This window comes from Micromys minutus (genome assembly GCF_963924665.1).
Source record: "Micromys minutus genome assembly, chromosome: 1".
Classification (NCBI taxonomy): Eukaryota; Metazoa; Chordata; class Mammalia; order Rodentia; family Muridae; genus Micromys; species Micromys minutus.
The window spans coordinates 241,889,797-241,909,996 of NC_137969.1; the positions used below are offsets into that span (position 1 = coordinate 241,889,797).

Genomic DNA, 20,200 nt, shown 5'->3' on the forward strand with positions numbered 1-20,200 from the left:
TTCATACTAATACCATTTAATTCGATATTATATATGTACTTATGTATAAAAGGAACAAAATTAGATGATAACAGTTGCTACTGTAGAGGAATCTGTGTTTACTTTTTTGCTTATGTTGGCAGTTTGAACTTAAGGCCTTACGCATGCTGGGAAAGCCCTGTTCCACTGAACCGCATTCCCTGACCCAAGAAAGACATCTGTTAAAACCTACGGTGTGAATACACCAGCCTTTTTCCTTTGGTGGAACCAAGTAATAGAATGCAAGACAGAGAATTGTTATATTCTTACTCTACTTTGAATAGAAGCTCTAAAATCATTTGAAGTCAAGTTTTTATAACAAAATTTTCTTATAGAACACTCATTCTAAACTGCGAATGGCGTTTTGTGTTGCTACTACATTCTGTGCACCTTTTCAGCTGCTGGAACCAGTGTAAAATTTTGTGGTACTAAGCTGATAGACATTACCAGCTCTGAAATTATCTTCAAGCTTTTCCTATCAATTTGGTGAATGTCCTCACAGCATTCTTCTGCTTGCCCTTTGTCACATGTCACCGTTTTCTTGAATAAAGCAATTTTTGGTACTTATCTACCTTCATTTTATCTCTTATTTTACCTTGAATATATGACATTAAATAGATAATGGCATATAGACTGAAGATGATCAGGTAAAAGCCTGCACCTGCTTTAACAGTTTACATCTTTACACTCTTCAGATACAGCAGGGTATTGCTTAGAATAAGAATTTTAAAGGATTTCCATGACCTTGAAAATTTTGCTTTTTTAATTTTATGTTTATGAGGCTTTTTGTTTGTGTGTTTGTTTTGTTTTTTTTTTTTTTTTTTTTTGTTTTTTTGTTTTTTTGCTTGCATGGAGGGCAGAAAATAGCATTGGATCCACTGGAATTGGAGTTACTGATGGTTGTGAGCCACCATGTGAATGCTGAGAATAGAACCCTAGTCCTCTAGAAGAACAGCTGTTACAGAATTAATATGCCTTCCCATTGGGAAATCATTCCAAGTACTCACAGATTAATAAAGGATACTGGTTCTGGCTAGTGCACAAAAGGGAACCAGCCATGAACAGAAAAATTTACCAGCTTTATAGCTGTGCTTTAGGCTCTGCATTCTGTATATGCTCTCATCCCTAAATCACTCGGAGGCCAGCCTCCAAGTCATATTTTTGAACAGTTTAGAGACAGGATGCTACAGGTCTGTCCATTTAGACAAATACAGCAAAAATACTGTCACGGTTATTAAAGTCTATCAGTGTTGTGTGTGTATCCCCATTTCTCATAGTAGTTCTTGAGGGTCTTTCTGCCTCATGACAGAATTTAAGGTTCCTGGGACAAGAATGATTGCAGACTGGGACTTAAAAAATGAAGGCTGTTACCCGGTGCTTTTCCTGTTAGGACTGCCTATATAGAAACCTGTTCTGTGCCACTTTGCTGTGGGAATGGATCTAAGTATAGGTGGTAAATCATGAGTGTCTTTTGTTGTGGAAACAAAGCATAATTGGCAACAGCATGTTACTGAACAAATCTCTGGGGTTGGCATTGGGGGTTGTTCTATTTTGTTTAGTTTGAAACATAGCCTTACTTTGTAGCTCTGGCTGTCCTGGAGCTCATTATGTAGACTAGGTTGGCCTTAATCTCAAAGAGATCATCTTCCTGTCTCTGATCTCTTCCTGTGGTGTGCACCACCACACCCCCACTCTTAGTGAAAAATTGTAATAGAAACATTTCTTAGCAAACCTAAATTTTAGTTATGTTAGAGCTATATAAAACTGTCCTTTCTATAGTTTCTAAGAACTTTAGTTAACTAGTAATATCTAAGTCTTGAGTTATGTTAGTGGCAACATTCTTTGAACTGAATTCTTTGTGTAACTTATTTCTCAAGTAAATTTAATAGACTCTCTATAACATCAGTTTATTGCTCCCAACGTTTTCTAGGTCACAGCCAGTGCTCTTAACAATCGTCTCCAGCTATTTCAAAAGTAGAGTATTCGGCTGCAGACATAGCTCAGCAGTTAAGAAAAAGCATTGGCTGCTCTTCCAGAGAGGGATCCAATACACTCTTCTGACCTTCACAGGCACCAGGCATACACATGGTTACACGTACATACATGTAGGCAAAACATATAATTCTAAAGAGAAATTTTAAAAAGTAGTTAGAGATTCCCATGTTTCAAGAAATAACATTGAATTTGGTTCTATATGCCTATAATCTTAGCGCTTGGGAAGTAGAGGCAGGAGATTAAGATCCTTTTGAACTTAGTAAATTTGAGACCAGCTTGGTCTACACAAAATAATTTTTTAAAACTAGCATTTGAACAATTCATTCTTTGCCTAATTAACTTACAATTTGAATCACTGTGAGATCATGGATCACTGCATCTGCTTATTTCATACATGATGTATTTACACACACACACGCCATAGTGGTGTGCACGCATGCTAATGTTGGCTGATTTTGTTTTGGGTTTTGAAACAGGCGCTCATTATGTAGTCCAGTCTTGTCCAGAACTTACTGCAGTTCTGCTGCACTAACCTCCTGAGTGCCAAGAGTCAAGCCTTAGATGCTGCTTATACACAAGGAAGGCAAATAACTTGAATGTCTTTCTTGGGACTATTGTAAGGAAAAACTAGTTCTTTTATTTTGACTATCTTAACTGTTCTAAATCTAAAAATGGAATTTGTATTTAACAAGTGATGTTAACCAGGGAGTTATGGAGTTGTAACCATGGGTGTATTTTTTCTTTGCTTTTATGTAAAGTTCCACAGAAACAGACACTTCCAGTTGCTCCCAGAACTCGAACTTCTCAAGAAGAATTGCTAGCAGAAATGGTCCAGGGGCAAAACAGAGCCCCTAGAATAAGTCCCCCAGTTAAAGAAGAGGAAGCAAAAGGAGATAATACAGAAAAAGTTCAAGGTAAGAGTTAATCATTTCACTCTTAACACTTTATCCATGGGATACTAAATATTTTCAGATATAAAGAAAGTGATGACTAATACTCAATAAGTTATATGAACAGCTGTAAGCTGCCATGTGGATGCTGAGAACTGATCTCTAGTCTAAGCAACATGTGCTCTTCACTGCTGAGCCATCACTCTTGCCTCTCCCACCCCCCACCCCCCTTGTTCTGGCATAGCGTTTGTTTACCTCTTTTCTTCTCTTAGGTTGCCTACTTGTCTCACTCTAACCCAAGCTCATCTGTAGAATGATTTTTGTCTAACCTGGCAAATGATCTGGGTTTATCCTCCCTCTAAGAAAGTTTTAATTTCTTTGTGTGTTTCCTATACTATGTTTCTAAAATTTCACTATGATAGGCCTAAATGCTGATCAGTCACATAAGTCATTTTGTGGATGGGTCTTGTATACATCATTTATTTGAAAATCTACTCTAATGTGGGGGGAAATATTTTTTTTTTAATTTTACTCTTCTCTTTATTGTCTGTCAAGTGGCTTTGCTTTCTTTGGATTCTGTTTTTGAAACAACATTTCACAGTTTAACATTGGAAGTGAAGCAGCTCTGTGGCCTTGGCTGAGCTTGAGTCTGTCTACCTTCATACTTTTCACTCACCTGTGAGTGCTAAGATCACTAGGCCCAGCTCTATGGTTTGTACCTGGCTTGTTTTATACCTTAACAGGTGTTCTTGATATATGACTGCGCTGCTCTCAATGAGGTCGTTTTAAGTTGTAGAGTGGCATTAAGTTGAAAATACATTTAAATTCCTTCTCTGCCTTGTACCATAGAGTACCAGTGTTAACTCAGATCATTTGGCTGATGATCACTTTATTTTTTATTGTATTTAATCCCCATTCTCCCCCTAACATCTCCAAGGTCTAACATCCAACTCCCAACTACTCCCAACTTTGTGTCCTTATTTCCTCTTCTTCTAAATACCTCACTGATTATGATTGGTGCTGCCTGTGTTTACTAATAAGTGTCGGATTGTCTACCACTAATAGTTGCCCTACCAGTGACTCCTCAGTTATGAGTCTGGGCTTGTGAACTACTCTCTGATGTCTCAGGAATGGTGATTGTATCAATCTTGTGCAGTCAGCCACAGTAGCACTATGAGTTCATGAGTGCAGCTATCCTGACATGTCCAGGAAACAGTTTTGCCCTGGTCTCTGTCTTTAGAATATGGAGAATTCACCGTTATTTCTTACCTCTGCAACTATCCTTCTAGTCTGAGCCACTGTCTGTGATCCAGTTTAAGCCACTTCCCTAGATTATTGGTACAACAGCCTTCTCAATTTGTGTACTTTCAACCCTGCCTTCTTTCTCATTCTCTTTACATTATTTAAATGTTAAAATTAGATAATTTCTTATTCTTTTGGACAGAACTCTGACAACTCCTCTACCCAGAACCCCCTAGTGGTCCCTACCACACTCTCAGACTGTCTTCCCTCCCCATCAGCTACCTCCCCATCATTCCCCACTGGTACTCTGTTCTGCCTAAACCCCTGTGTGTTGTGTGTCTCTTTTCTACATCTTCATTTTCACCCCTCCCCCCAAATTCCTTTTCTCCATCAAATATATGAAAACTGGGCCATTATTTAAATTTAAAGTCTGTCCTCAGGAAGTTCATTTGCGGCTTTTTGTGTGATGTCTACAGCCAATATTTGTCAACTATTACAACTCTTTCCTTCACCCCCCATCCTTAAATCATATTTTAAGTGCACAATATCTGTGGTCATTTTAGAGTATGTACACTGAGTGGGTGTATCTTATGTGAAAATGATATTATACATAGTATTAACACATAGTAATCTAAGGGTGATGGGATAGAGATTGAAATGTTACTAACTTAACTGAAGTTTTGATGTTTTCTTTGATACTTCATTGAATAATTTGCAAACCAGTGCTTCATTTTAATATTCATTTGTGTGTGTGTGTGTGTTTTTTTTTTTTTTAAGTGGGCTCTTCAGGAGGAAAAACTATTAAGTGCATATACAAATGCTCTTAAATTTGTGATGGGGTTATATTCCAGTAAACCCATGTCTTGTTTTTGTTTTCCCGAGACTAGTCTCACTATATAGCTCTGACTGTCCTGGAACTCACTATATAGACCATATCTGACCTCAGACTCTCAGAGATCTCACCTGCCTCTGCCTCTGCCTCTGCCTCCCCAGTGCTGGAATTAAAGGTGTGCACCACCATCCCTAGCTAAACCCATGTCTTCTGAAAATACTAATCATAAATTCTACCTAGATGTCAGGCATGGTGGTGCATGCTTGTAATACCAGATGCTTGTGAGACTAAAGTAGGAGAAGAGCAAGTGCAGGGCTTACCTGGGCCACTAAAGGTCATCTCAGAACAGACAGTGAAGATACTGGGTTATAGCTCAGCACTGGAGTACCTGCATAAGGTCCTAGGATCAGTCCCACACACCCAACACACAAATAGCCTAGCTTGTAATCTGCTTAGATAACATTCAGTTTCAGATGGACAAAATTATCTGACACAGGTTTCTTCTCCGTATAACTTAGGGTAACATACAGGACTGATAGCCTACTTTGGGATCACATGCTTTCATATCTGTGTCTTGATGCTGCAGCTGCTCAAATAACAAGAGAGTATCTTATACTTGTCACTCACCTAAGACTATATTAATGGTCGAAGCACAATGTATTCTGAGTGTGTCACTCTCACACCATGTAAAGTTGAGCGATCTAAAGCCATGAAAAATCATGAAGTGGGCACTCCTGTATTTGATGTGCATCATACTGGACAGGAAGCCTTCTGGAAGATGATTAGTAAAGAGGAGTGTTAGGTTTTGAGAAAAGGAAAACCATACTTAACAATTTTCTTCACACCCCTCCTTGAAGGTAAACATCAACGTTTTGTATTAGTGTAGTATTATAAACTGTTTCATATCTACAAACAATTGATGTGTGAAGTGGTATTCTGTATGCATAATATGTATATGTATAAAACAGTAATTAAACTGCATGGAGCTGTATAATTCTGCTCCATTTAACAGGTCATAGATACAAACACAGTAACATAGTGATTATGAAGTTGTTAGAGTGTTAAATCCAAGCTTTGCCCCTTACCAGCTGATAACAGACCTTTTTTTTGCCCTAATTTTCTCATCTGTAAATAGGTGTAACAATAGTCTTACCTACTTCAACGTTAAAATATTCAAGTTTTCTCTGTAGATGGATCTTTCCATGGGATTGTGGATGGTTCTTTTCAGTTTTACATGTAAAGTTGGCATGGGCACCACAAGCACTGCAGGGTCATTGCTGCACTGTTGAGTACCCTGTGACTTTTTCTTGTTAGACCACGGTTCTCTTACCTTCTGCATAGTTTGTTGCCCTGTCATGAACCAACTGGTTTGCAGACAGTGCTTACTTGAGGATATGCTATTCTTAACATTGATGCATGTTTGTTATGTGATCTTAAATTCTATTGGAATTCAAAGCCTTGTGAGGTTTGTATACTCTCTTCTATTTGAATTAAAATTTAAGGAATTAGAGAAAGTTATAGGTAAATGATAGGGACATTCATTCAAACACACACACATGCACACACATACATACAGTCTTTTTTTCAGGGGGTCTTGGGGTCCTATTGTTTTGTTTGTTTTGTTGTTGTAGTAGACAGGGTTTCTCTGTGTAACCCTGGCTGTCCTGGAACTCATTCTATAGACCAGGCTGGCCTTGAACTCAGATCTACCTGCCTCTGCCTCCCAAGTGCTGGGATGAAAGGCGTGTGCTACCACCACCTGACTCTTTTGTTTATATAATTAGGTTCTGTACCTATTTGACTAGCAAACCAAAGGCTCTCTCTCTCTCTCTCTCTCTCTCTCTCTCTCTCTCTCTCTCTCTCTCTCTCTCTCTCTCTATACATACATACATACATACATACATACATATATATATATATATATATAATTGTTGTTCTCGTTGTTTTATTAGACATGGACGCCTATACCTCCAGCTGGTCTTGAATTCATTTGGTAGTCAAGGCTGCCTTGAACTCCTTACTGCTTCTTTTTCCCAAGTGCTGTTATTACAGACATGTCTTGTGCCCAGCAAAAGCTGCAATTTTTAAAATTAATTAATTAGTTAATTAATTAATTTAAGTACTGTTCTTCTGGGCTGTGGAGCTAGGTTAATATAATCTTCAGACTGAGAAATACAGAAAGGAGGGCCCACAGGGCTCACTAGTCTGTTAGTGTGCTGAATCAGCTCAGGGTTCACTGAGAGACGCTGTCTCAATAAGATAAAGAAGTAGTCTCAGAATTTCACCTGGTATTGACCTCTGTCTCACCCTCCAACACACACACAGATTGACAGTATGAATCTTTTTAAGAGGTGGTGAATTTGGTCTATTGACTTGCTTCCTTACAAATTGTATAACTAACCAGGGGGAGTAAAGTGGAAACAACTTTTTAAAACTAAGACCAAGAATTTTTTGATGTTTTGTTTCAAGTTTTTTGAGAGATTTAAGTTTCATACAGTGTGTTGATCATATGCATTGCATCCAACTCTTCCCAGATCTGTCCCCACTGTTCCTAATCCACCAAATTTTGGGGTATCTTCTTTGAAAAAAATTTTTTTCTAAGACCAGTTTGTCTAAGAAACATCTGTCGTAGATTTCCATGTTTTTTTTTTTTTTTTTTTTCTGTTCCTTTACTCCAAGGTAACTCTTTCTGTTCCATTGTTTCCTTTTAGCCCTTCATACTAGTGTATTCTATCTCTTTCCCTTTCCAGTTCCTCGTTATGGCTTCTTAGTAATTTCCAGACCTCTATGGTTATTTCCAAAGAAACACACAGGTCTAAAGATTCAAAGCTAATCTCCAGAGATGACAGAAAATGTGGCATTTGTTTTTCGAGGTCTGGGATACCTCAGAAGGATTGCTTGCCGGTCAGAAAGATTTTTCATGTAAATCATTTTGAAAACTTAAATACCAATAAGATGGCGGTAGTCCTCAAGTGAATAATTTCAACTTAGCCTCTACTGAAACTCCCTGCTTTCTTTTCTTTTCTTTTTTTTAAATAAGCCACTGTATCCCAAAATTCATATGGAAATAGGATCTCGACTTTCAAACTGTTGAAAAAGAATAATGTTGGGAGGGTTCTGTTTTTGGATTTGAAGACATAATACAAATGCATAGTCACCATGACCACTGTGAAGTTATTGAGCATACACTGAGGAACAGTACCACAGGTACACTACATTCCTCATCAGTTGATTGGCTTTTGTTTTGTTTTGTTGTTAAGCGAGGGCAATAAAACAATTTGATGAAGAAAGAATAATATTTAACAGTCTTTTTTAAGGAATATGTGGGTATCTAAAAAACAGTGAAGTTGGGGTCTTTCCAAATATCCAAAATATAACTAAAGTCAAAAGACCTCTATTATCAAGATAAGTATAAGGCTTTTAGGGGGAAAGTAAGTATACCTATATGACCTTGAATTAAGGAGTGGTTCCTTAGAATACCAAAGTGGAAAAAGAAAGAAATTGGACCTCATCACAATAGAAACTTGTGTTTCAAAGGAAATTGCCCCATATGCATATCCCCTGCTTCTCCCCAAAATCAAAAACAGGAAAAGTACCCATAAAATGGGTGAAAATATTTGAGATCTACCTAATAATGGTTTTATATCAAACCCAAGGCAACACATAGTATTTTTTCTCTCTTAAAATTTACACCATTTTGATCGATTGTTGTTGTCTTTAACTTTGGAGGTCCTCAGTGCTGTGGGCAGGTAGGAACTCTGCCCTTCAGCCGTGTCACCAGTCAGCATCATTTCACATGGGTGTGTGACCGAAGTCTGTCACTGTGTAAGTGTGCTTTAAGAGATTGGTCTGTGATTCTGAGTCCAGTTGCTTTCTCTGCCTTTTCCCTGCAAAGATAATACCAGTGTAGTACTATCTTCTACTGATATCAGGGGAATGACTACGATAAAGCAACTTAAAATATATGAAGCTCCAAAATTATAGTTTAGTGGACAATACGGTGAACATACTTGTTTAATTTCTGGAGTAGCTCTTCAGGATTCCCAACACATGAAGTAAATAATAGAAAATTCTTTGGATGCCATGTGTCTCTGCTCAGCCAATCAGAAGTCAGAATTATTTTGTATGTAATAATAGAGTTTTATTTGCAGAGGAGCTGATAAGTAGGTAGTACTTACAGAACACAAGTGGTGGTTGCAGTGAGTGCTCTTAATTGAAGAAGATAAAATTGGTCTGGTGTGCCTAACTTTCCACAGTTTGAATTCTTTCTTTAGAATGGTGTCACCTTACTTTTTAGTTATAGGTTTTAAAATGTCACTAGCACTCTAAAGGAAACATTGAAGATTGCTTTTACTTTTGATGAGATAACGGGCTGTGAAAATGCCAGGAATTTTATGAAAATGTCTTCAAGGTTTTCATCACCATCTCTACCAGTTTTCCTCTCACCAGAGCCAACTGACATAGGCTCTCTGACAAGTGCTTCTTGTTCACTACATGAACTGGACAATATTTCCCACCTTTTGAGGAAAATAGCAACCGATATCAATGAAATTAAAGGAATGAAGGCAGCTATTTTGACAGTGGAAGCAAATCTTTTTGATTTGAATGTTAGAGTGTCTCAGAATGAAGCAAAAATTTCATCTTTAGAGGTTAAAATGAATGAATATTTAACATCAACATCTGAATGCAACAGACAGTTGGAAGATTTTCAAGAGAGAATAGAGTTTGAGTCGCAGTCAAAGACTACTGATGTAAAAATAATTGGCTTCCTAACAGATGTTGAGAAAGGTAAACTATGTGTAGGTGCTGATCATTTGAGCCTTGCACACTATGACTAGCTCTGGTATAGAGGCAGCTGACTTAGACAAAGAAGCTGACGTTTTTATTGCTTGGGACTCTGTATAATTGAACTTGGGTCTAGGATGCTTCAGTAGAGTTCTAATATGTTTTTGTTTCTATTTTAAGGTACTGGGGACTGAATGTAGTGCTTTACATTGCTAGGCTAGGCAAGAACTCAACCACTTAGAACCCCCTTAACAATTTTGGGGGGGGGAGGCAGCTGTTTTGATGCACCTTTAATAACAGCACCATCAGAAGATAGACACAGATCTGTGAATCCAAGTTAGACTGATCCATGTAACAAAGTTCTAGACCAGCCAGGCCTACATAAAGAGACCCTGTCACCAAAAACAGAGGGGCAGCAGAGAGTATTTTGTTTTGGGTCAGAGATTGGTTAAGTTAACCCTTGATGGTTTCATATGTGTGATCCTCCTGCCTCATCCTTTCAAGTGCCATCAAGCCTGGCTTAGGATGATGATTTAAAAAAAAAAAAAAAAAGATGGATGGGCTTCAAGATACAGTAAAACTTGAGAGGAAATTATTATCTTCCAAGTACTTCTATGGTGGTATTCTGCTATAAAACTTAATTTTACTGGTTCTGTAACTTAACAGTATGGTAGTATGTTGACCAACAGAATAAAGCTTTAGCAGATCTATGAATTAAGGTTTATTCGCCATGATTATTTTGCCATGGTAATTTTTAAAGAAATTTATTCTCTTGTGAATGTCTGTCTGGAGAACAAAGCCTACCATGACAAAGAACAGCTGGGAAAATGTTGATTTTGGTATACCTTTAGTCTTTCAGTGATGTACTTGGCAAGACCTTGCCATCCTCTTGTTTGCATTGTATAAGCAGAGCCTGTCCTTTGAGCTAGCAGTTGACTTACTGAGAATTTCAGTATTTGGACCCATACGACTTCCATCTCCATATACTGTAGTTTAATGCTTTTGTTCTAAATTAGAAATTAGATCCTAAATACCTGTGGTTAAGCACAATGGGAATTACAGTTATAGTAAATTGTGACATCCTTTTCATAATTCAAGTAGTTTAGGAGGATAGGCAATCATTGCATTGGGTTTTGCTTTGCACTATAGATACTAATATTAGTATGGGGTTCAAGAGATGGTACTGTGGTTTAGAGCACTGGCTGACCTTCAAGAAGACCTGGCTTTAACTCCCAGCACCCTTATGGCAGCTTACAATGGTCTGTAGCTCCAGTTCTAGGGGATCTGATGCCCTCTTCTGGCTTCTATGGGTACTAGGTACACATGTAGTGAATGTAAATGCTTGAAAACAGTAATACTTAGAAAATAAAAATAAATGTTAAAAAAAATTTTAGTATGATGCTAATTTGAGGACCACATGGCTATGACATCTGTCACCCTTGGTCACCAGGGTCGACTCAGCTCATTTTACTTACTACTAGGCCAGGTGTACCTTTCTTTACTGCTCCATTCTGCATTCTTTCCAAAGCTACATACTCAGTTGAAGAGAACAACTTACCTGATACAGCCCACCTGCTAAAACCCTCAAAACCAGTGCTTACTAATAGTAGTATGAATTTATATTATGAACGTAATGTTAGAAATGAATTTTAAGAACTATTTTAGAAGTAAGTACTTTACCTGATCCACTTAAAGAAAAATATATTTATAGATCTAAATGGTTACATCAATAGTTCTAAATCTATGGGTCATGACCCCTTTGAGGGTCAAACAACCCTTTTGGGTCATGCCAGCCCATCAGAAAATTCATATTTACATTACAGTTCATAAAAGCAAAATTACACTGGAGACGTAGCAACAAAAGTAATTTTAGAATTGGGGGTCACAACATGAACTAACTGTATTAAAGGGTCACAGCATTAGGAAGGTTGAGAGCCACGTTTGCACCAAGTCACGTGGTAACAGGACAGTCTCCTTAGGTGATGTCATCATTGGGCAGAGTCTACTTTGAGAAACTGAGGTAGCTACATCATGAGGAGATAATGTGGAGCTGATCAGCTGAGCATTACTATGAAGCTCATGGACAATCTGTGTAGCCAGTGGAGGCTCTGGTTGCAGAATTCTCAATGCCATACTTTATCCATTGTGTGCTTTGCATTTGCTCAAGCCAGTTTGTTTTCTTTAGGAATTTCATGACAGGGTACTTATGGAATATATTTTGTTTTGGGTTTAAGTTCCCATTGTGTTTTGCTATTTCCAAAGGTCAGGAGGTCGTGGGGAAAGGGAAGCAGTGTGGGTTAAGTAGAAGTGGTGAGAGTTCCGGAAGCAAGCTCTCCATGCCTGCTGTGTAGTCGATTGTCACCGTCTACTAAAGGACTGGCTCCTGTTTATTACTCTTTCCTTTTACTTCCGCTGTCTTTTCTTCAACCCAAGAAGACTGGCCACCTCACGTGTGGGGAACCAGGAGGGACTTTGTTACCATTTTTGATTTAACAAAAAAAAAAACCCCAGCATTTTGTTTAACAGAGATAGGTTTGAAGACCATAATAGCAAATTGTGTTATAGAAACTTTATTTGTAAGACTGTCAAATAAATTCTTAGATTTATTTCTGTAAAACAAATGCCAATATTTGTGTAAAGCTTAGTGAAGTTTTAAAACTTACATTCTAGGAACTCAACAGAGGCAATTGTTATCCCGACTGCAAATTGATCCAGTAATGGTAGAAACAATGGAGATGAGTCAAGGTGGGTAGTGTTTACATTATCACTGTTACTGTAGCAGTTTTCTGTTGCCATTCCCATTCCATACACCTCATTCAGTGTACCACGGATCACTTAGATCCTGCCCTAAGACAGCACAATTAGATGGATAAAAATATTTTAGGGCCAGGATGTAAGATCTGCATTTCCTTCATGTGTGGTGGTTTTGCTTCATTCATAAGCTTTCTTTCCCCCATCCTTTCCTCCTTGGCTTTTAGCTGATCACTTTCCTGCTGTGAAGGCAGCTAGAGTCCCTATTTCACCTTTACCCCTATGCTGTTCATTGTCGGTTGCGGAAGCTTGTATCCCTAGCTCACCTTCTCCTGTCTCTGCTGTATTTCCAGAGCGGCTTCAGCATCCCCTCAACACCAGTTCAACCTACCCAGTGTATTGGCCTCACTTTACAGTCTTATTCTCAGGGACCACTAACCACTTGTTCTAAAGCTTCTGTGAAGTGTTCTGCTCAACCCAGATACACATTCCACAGGCTGCTTCAGGCCTGGAGTGAGGTACTTATTTTTATCTGTGTCTTTGGTTCCCTAAATCTCTGCCAGTTCCACATTCAGTAAATGTGGGAAACAATTGGATACCTGAAACATCTTTCTTTCTTTCTTTCTTTCTTTCTTTCTTTCTTTCTTTCTTTCTTTCTTTCTTTTTTTCTTTCTTTCTTTCTTTCTTTTATATAGTTTTATTCTGTGGCTCAAGCTGACTTCCAACTTGCTGTCCATTTTTATTTGCTTTCTTGTCCAAGTGCTGGGATTACTAGCATATGCCACACACCTAACACTTCTCTTCTTGTGTTGCCATGAATCTGCCCTTTGTTGGAAGCTCTGGTCCTTGATTCCTATCTCTGCTTTCTGCCTCCTAAATCATCCCCCCTCCAGCTCCACAGTCAATTATTTTTCTAGTTCTGTCTCGACATGTGCCTTTGCTCTCAATGGTTGGCCTCTATCTAGATCCCAGGTCCTACCCATCTGAACAAGATGGTGTTAACTCCTCCAGCCTTAACCCTGCTGCTCCCGCCTTCTGCCTGTTGAGTGTTAAGATGCTGTAACCTTGGTTTTGCCTCCATCTTGTAATACTGTATATAGTAAGTCTTGTTTTAATTGTGGTGCAGAAGTCTGTGCCTTATTGTACCCACTCATCAGCTCTGGTGCTTTTTTTTGTTCCTGTTTTTACCTTCATTCCCAGCTCACTTGAAGCATTAAGTAGTTCTTTTGAGGCTTATAAGTGAGCACAGTCTTTATTCTGACAGATTTTTTTTTTCTGAGAACAATTTTTCTTCATGTTCCTTTGACTTTTTTTTTTTTAACACACTGATTTTGTTTCATGAATGTAGTCATTTTCCCCCCTTTGAGGATGTCAAGGAATGGTTTTGACATTTTCCTTTTCCCTCCTTGGTCTTCTTGTCTCTGAGTTGTTGGTTTTGACTTGTATGATAGTAGCTTTCTGTCTCTTGGTTATCTGTTTTAAAAGAGAATCAGTAAAACGTTGATTTGATATTCTGGTTTCTGAGATGGGGCATGTGTGGTTTGGACTTGATTTTTTTATCGTGGATCCTGTGTGGAGAATGATCTGTCAGTCTAGTTTGGGGATACCCTGAATATTAATACCAGTTAGGTGTTCTTAGTCTGGTCAGCTGTGCCAATAGTCTTCCAAATAGTCTTGGTTGTCAAAGTTCAGATAGCTCAGTCAGTAGAGGAGGACTGTGGAAGAATGAATTACCACTAATTATACAGTATTGCTGGCATTTCTGGAACTTATTGAGAGTCTAAAGTCTCACTTTCCAAGGGAAAGGATCTATAAAATGGGTTAAGATTTTCAGAGCACTGCTTTTTAAACAGTTTTCTTACTGTTGGTGTTATTTTGTTGTGGTTCCTTTCCGTTATAGAACTGGATGGCTTATTTCTGAGTCTTCAGCAGTGATGGACAAAAGAGTACACATCTGGTCATTCTCAAGTCTTCACTGTAGTGATAGGGGATGGGTGGGTGTGGTAAGGTTCCAAACAGAGAAAATGGGCGTCTGGACTTAGGCTTTAGGAAAGGCTCATTACTTCTGAAGTAAGCCCTCTAGCATGGCTTGATTTTTAAGCTCTTCTCAAGGTCCCCTCTGTTGCTAGTTCTCAATCTAAATTAGATTGCTTTAATATTGTCTTAGAATCAGTTTCTACACCTGTTTTTTTTTTTTTGTTTTGTTTTTTGTTTTTGTTTTTTTTTTTTTTTTTTTTTATGTTTTATTTTTATGGCTTCAGAAAGGTCCAGAAAGTAAATGCTTGAGCTCAGCCCAGGTCTCTACCCAAACTATTACTGCTCCCCTCTGTGCAGGGATTCCCTGTCACTTAGCACCTTACTAAGCAGAGTACAGACATTTAGTTTCTTTTTCCATCTGTTTGTGTAGCATGCATGTTACTGCTGTGTGTGTGTGTGTGTTTGTGTGTGTGTGTGTGTGTGTGTGTAGACTTTAAATTGATGTTAAAGAATCATCTTCTCTCATTCTTCCACCTTACTCATTGAGCTAGGGTTTCAGTCAAACCCAGAGCTTGCTAATATGGCTAGTTTTATCTGGGATTCCCATCTTCATGGATCACCACTCCCACCTGATAATTACGTGGGTTAGGGCTAACAAGCCCTTCAGCCACTGATCAGTCTCCCTGCTCTGAAACCTAAGCTCGGTGCACGTTTTCCTAAACAAAGGAGCCTGTGACAGTTGCATCCTATGGTTCTTACAGCCTTTTATCTTTTTGTTCTTATTGCCTTTGATTCTCCTTTTCCAGCCCTTCTCCTTGGCTGCTCCCTAATGGCTGACTTTGCCTGTTCTGTGCCCTGCTGAGGTATGAACTAAGGAGAGTAGCTATACCCCAGAAATTGTAGAGAACCAGGAACAGAATGCAGCATTCCTTACTCCAAATTCTGGCCTCTGCTCTAGGTAGGAGTTACTCAATCATTGAAGGGCTTGTGGGAAGAAAACTAATGAGTCAACTTTTTTTCAGGGGATGGGTTAAAGGTGGAGGTGACTGTGGCCATAGGTCACAGTTAAAGAGTGAATGTGTGTGTGTGTGTGTGTGTGTGTGTGTTGTGTGTGTGTGTGAGAGAGAGAGAGAGAGAGGGAGAGAGAGAGAGTTAGTTAGTTAGTTAGTTAGTTAGTTAGTTAGTTAGTTAGTTCCAGTGTAAACTGTAACATAGATTCAGTGACTTCAAACAAGCAGAAGGGAACTACGCTACGCTCTGAGCTGTCCCTAGCACTTGTGCTCTCGCCTCTCTTCTCACCACATGTCAAATTACAAGTTTTTACCTTTCTTCTAAAGGGTTTCAAACTAAGTGTAAAATTGGACATTTCCTATTGGGTCCTCCTCCCTGGACTTTTTAATTCACCTCCTCTCTTCTCTATTTTGCCTTGCCTGTCTGTGGTTGTAGCACCGCCCTGTGGATCTCTGGTGGTTGATGGGAGTGGAGAGCATGTACTTTTTCTTTCTCGTGTGTTGGAGGGATAGAGAGAAGACATTTCATTTTTATTAACTTAATTGAGAGCAGGTTTTATTTTGTAAGCCTGGCTGACATGGGACTCACTCTGTAAATCAGGATACCCTTGGATTTAAACATCTCCTGCCTTTGCCCCCGAGTGCTGGGACTAAAGGGTTATATAACCATACCCAGCATGGGAAGAATACTCTAACCTGTTTTGTTTTGTTTTTTTTTTAAGAACCCTGTTAGTCGTGTTTCTTTCCTACTTCTTCCCTACTTAGGAATCTCTTACTATTTCTAGACTAGAATTCAAAATATTTAGGCACGTGATTCATCCTTCCATTTTTTTCAGTCTTTCTCACCATCCCAGTCATACCATCTCATGCATCTTTTGAGCCATTCCACATTTCTCACCTTTTCTCAGTGCTCTGTGAGGTCGCCTTCCTTGCTCTGTGTATTTTCTTTGCCTGCATTGGCCGACACTCTGCTCTCCTCTTACTCATTCCTTCAACACTCATTTTACATATTCAGCTTTAGCCAACATACCTTTGACCTTTCAGCTGGAGGAGGTACCTCATGTTCTACCAACACCTCTTCATTCCTTTCCTAGGCTTTGCTGTTTTAGAATTATATGTGTCTGCTTTTGTTTTTGTTTCTTTCCTTTTATCTACGTACCTAGCACAGTCATTAGTTGCACAGTAAATAAATAGTCAGTGAATTAATAACCTGAATTTGGTCTATTTGTTAGCTTTAAAACGAACAGTTAACTTCTATCCATTGATTGCATACTGGTAGGTTTTCATACCCACTCTGAACTCAGTTCTTTTTACATCTTGTGAAGTAGACAGCCTGTAGTTGCCGTAGATGACTTGAGCTTGTGGTGGCTTGCATTGAAGGTCAGTGTGACGCATCTTAAAATTCCCTTTCAAAATAATTTTATGTGTATACCTGGTTAGAAAGTATGCTGACAGAATTCTTAGTAGGCAGTGTTTCCTATAAATATTTTTGTGAAAAATGAAGAGAACTCATTTGGGAAAATAATTCAACAGTTTTTGAATCATAATTTTAGAAAACATTAAGATTTATAAGTTCTTTCTGATATTGGGGGGGGGGGAGTAACTGTTGTCCTTTTACTGTGTTTTTAATATCCTAACAGATGTGATATAGGAAAATCCTTCTCTGCTGTAGGCAAAGAAAGGCATTTACAATGTACCATGTGAGGAAAGGACATCTCTGAAGAGATGTTTGGAATAGAATTACAAACCTATCCCTGAGTAGAATCAGTGATGATTTTCTTTAAAAGTAAATTATAATTATATAAAAGATTGACATTCTTCTCACTTGTATGATTTTGAGTATAAAAGGTATATTCAGAAGTAAACATTTATGGCCAATTTTTTTGGCTCAGATTACTATGACATGGAATCCATGGTCCATGCAGACACAAGATCATTTATTCTGAAGAAGCCAAAGCTGTCTGAGGAAATAGTAGTGACACCAAACCAGGATTCGGGGATGAAGACTGCAGATGCCCTTCGGGTCCTTTCAGGACACCTTATGCAGACACGGTAGATGGTTTCTTTTTCTTGTGTAGCTACTGTGTGTGACTATAGTGCAGGTCAGCTGTTAGCTCCCAGCTTCCCTGCTCCACTAGGTGGAGCTCTCATTAACTCACTAGGCCATCAATAGTTAGCCAAATTCAGCTCTCAAAAATTCAAGTTCATCTTTCTTGTTCAGAAATCCATTCAGTAGAAAAAAAGCATTAAATAAAAGCTGAGTATAAGTTAACTCTGTTGATAAGGGGTGTAGTGATCTGTTTTGTTTTAAATGTACACCCAAGGAATTGAACTTTAAAAGTTGGGTAACCCAGTTCAGGAAATCCTTCTGCAAGGTGTTAAGAGCAGAAGACTTGTGTGGTTCCTTCCTAAGAAAACAGAGTGTTTAGCAAAGAAGCATGTGCACAGATGATAAAATGATGTAAAACAAAGCTGCTGCTAGGACTCTCTGAGCATTTGTTCTAATCGTTCCTTGGTTTGCTTTGGTTTGGTTTTGGTTTATTTCCATGTTGATCCTATAAGGATCAGGTGGACCATGGAGAGTCAAAGTTGAGAGGATATTGTCATTATTAGTAAATCCAGGCTAGAAGGTCACTGTGATGCTGCTGCAATTGCTGGCCATGGCCCTTGTGTTTCTACGTATGCTGTAGCAGGAAGTCATTCTAAGCCTATCTTAGTGAACCAAGTACAAAGCAAAGGAGTAACAATTCTGCTGAAGAGGACTTTAGGAGGCTCAGCATTTTGTGTTTGTTTCCCTAATTCTATGGTGTTTTTTATCTGTCTGGCAGAGATCTTGTACAACCAGATAAACCTGCAAGTCCCAAGTTTATAGTGACGCTGGATGGTGTCCCCAGCCCCCCAGGATACATGTCAGATCAAGAGGAGGAGATGTGCTTTGAAGGAGTGAAACCTGTAAACCAAACTTCAGCCTCAAACAAGGGACTCAGAGGTCTCCTCCACCCACAGCAGTTGCATTTGATGAGCAGGCAGCTTGAGGACCCAGATGGTAGCTTTTCCAACGGTGTGTGTGTGTGTTGAGAGCTCAGACTTTGCCTTCTCAGCCCACTGTCATTGGGAACGGAGTCTTGGCCTGTGGTATCTTGAGTGAATATTGGTTTGAGGCCTCACTTATATTTCTGTTCAGTAGCCTGCTTTCTTCTGCTCTACAAAAGCACCAGTTCAATTTCATACTTCCTCTGTGCTCGTTTCACGGGGTATTCTGTGATGCTAGTGCTAAAATGAAGTTCAGTTGGCGTGATCCAAAATACCTTTTTATTGTGATAGCTGAAGGATGAACTATCATTCTTAAAGTATTACCAGCAACAATCTCTCTCACAGTTAACTGGAGAAAAGGGTGGATTTTGATTTTGGTGTTTCCTATACCATAGTAGGATCTCCTTGGAAGGGATTTCTTAATCTGGCAGGACACTTTTGAAGTATCAGAAAGACCTCATGTGGCAATTCATACTAAGTAGTGCTCGGAGAAACTCAGTTCAGACAGTGCCTGCCTTAGGAGCCAACTGTGTTTCCACTGCTCCTCACCTCATGGACACCACCAGTGCAGATGTGGCTCCACTGGTCCTTTATCTTTTATGTATTGATTGATTTATATTTATGTGAGCATTTTGCCTGCATGTGCAGCAGTACATGCATGCCTGCTGCTGTGTCACATCCCCTGGAAATAAAGTTACATGTAGCTGTGAGCTACCATATGGGTGCTGGGAATTGAACTTGGGTCCTTTGTGAGAGCAGCTAGTGCTCCTGGCCACTGAGAGCCATCTCTCCAGTCTCAACCAATACTTTTTCACTCGTGATTTAGATACACCACTAACTCTTAAAAATGAATAGATTCAAGAAAAAAAAAACCAATAAATTTTCAAGTGTTTCCCAAGTAATAATTTCCTTTGCAGAGACTTAAAAGAATGCATTGATAAATTTTCTTCATCCACTAAAAATATAGTAAACTAGAACAGATGAGTCCATGAGCAAGAAACATTTGTGAGAGGCTCTTCCAGCTTCCAGTCTATCCTGGGGGTATATATAGTCTGGTTGTGGAGAGAGTTGCAGTTGTGACCTTAGGTAAAGCAAAAATTTTAAGGTAAAAAAATGCAGTAGGCAGTACACATTTCCTGACTCTGCTGCTTTGTCTAAAATCAAGAAAGCTTGGTGTTACTGCTCATAGTTGTCAATTTGATAGCTTAATACTCAGCTCTGTTAAGACCTATTTTCATTTAAAGGTGAGTTTCCATGCTATGCCTTGTTGGTATTTGGGAAGAAGCAGTGACTGTGGGTAACATGCCAGTCATGGACATGCCTATTTTGTGTGAGTGACTGATGTGGCCATTGTGGAGACAGCTGGGATGAGCAGAGCACTTCCTTTGCCACTGCGAACTCTTCCATTAGGTGTGGGGATGAAGCTCCGTAGCAGTGAGAACATGCTGCACCTGGAAGGTGTGTCTTTGCCTAATGCAAGCATTTTGTCTTCCGGTTGGTTGTTTTGGTGGTGGTGTTTGAGGATGCTAACCAACCGCACCATCTATGTTAACACACCTCCACTGAACAGCATATGGCAGCATGTTCAATACAATGAAGAGTTTTATCATCTATGAAGTAAAATGCCAGCATAGAACTAGAGCCATGACTTCTATATATTGCTTCAC

General features: G+C 39.0%; 1 protein-coding gene across 13 annotated transcripts in view; it reads left to right on the forward strand.

The window, feature by feature from the left end:
- ZC3H14 (zinc finger CCCH-type containing 14) overlaps nt 1–20,200 on the forward strand; it is a gene marked incomplete at its 3' end in the record, with an annotated part of 76,084 nt that overhangs the window by 15,382 nt on the left and 40,502 nt on the right. For 7 of the 13 annotated variants that reach the window (XM_080932423.1, XM_080932412.1, XM_080932417.1 and 4 more), the window contains 4 exons: nt 2,772–2,927; nt 12,433–12,507; nt 17,393–17,552; nt 18,329–18,561. In XM_080932423.1, the coding sequence (XP_080788549.1) occupies nt 2,772–2,927; nt 12,433–12,507; nt 17,393–17,552; nt 18,329–18,561 (624 nt within the window). The remainder of the gene's footprint in view (nt 1–2,771; nt 2,928–12,432; nt 12,508–17,392; nt 17,553–18,328; nt 18,562–20,200) is intronic. The other 6 variants (XM_080932419.1, XM_080932418.1, XM_080932424.1 and 3 more) reach the window with 3 other exon arrangements.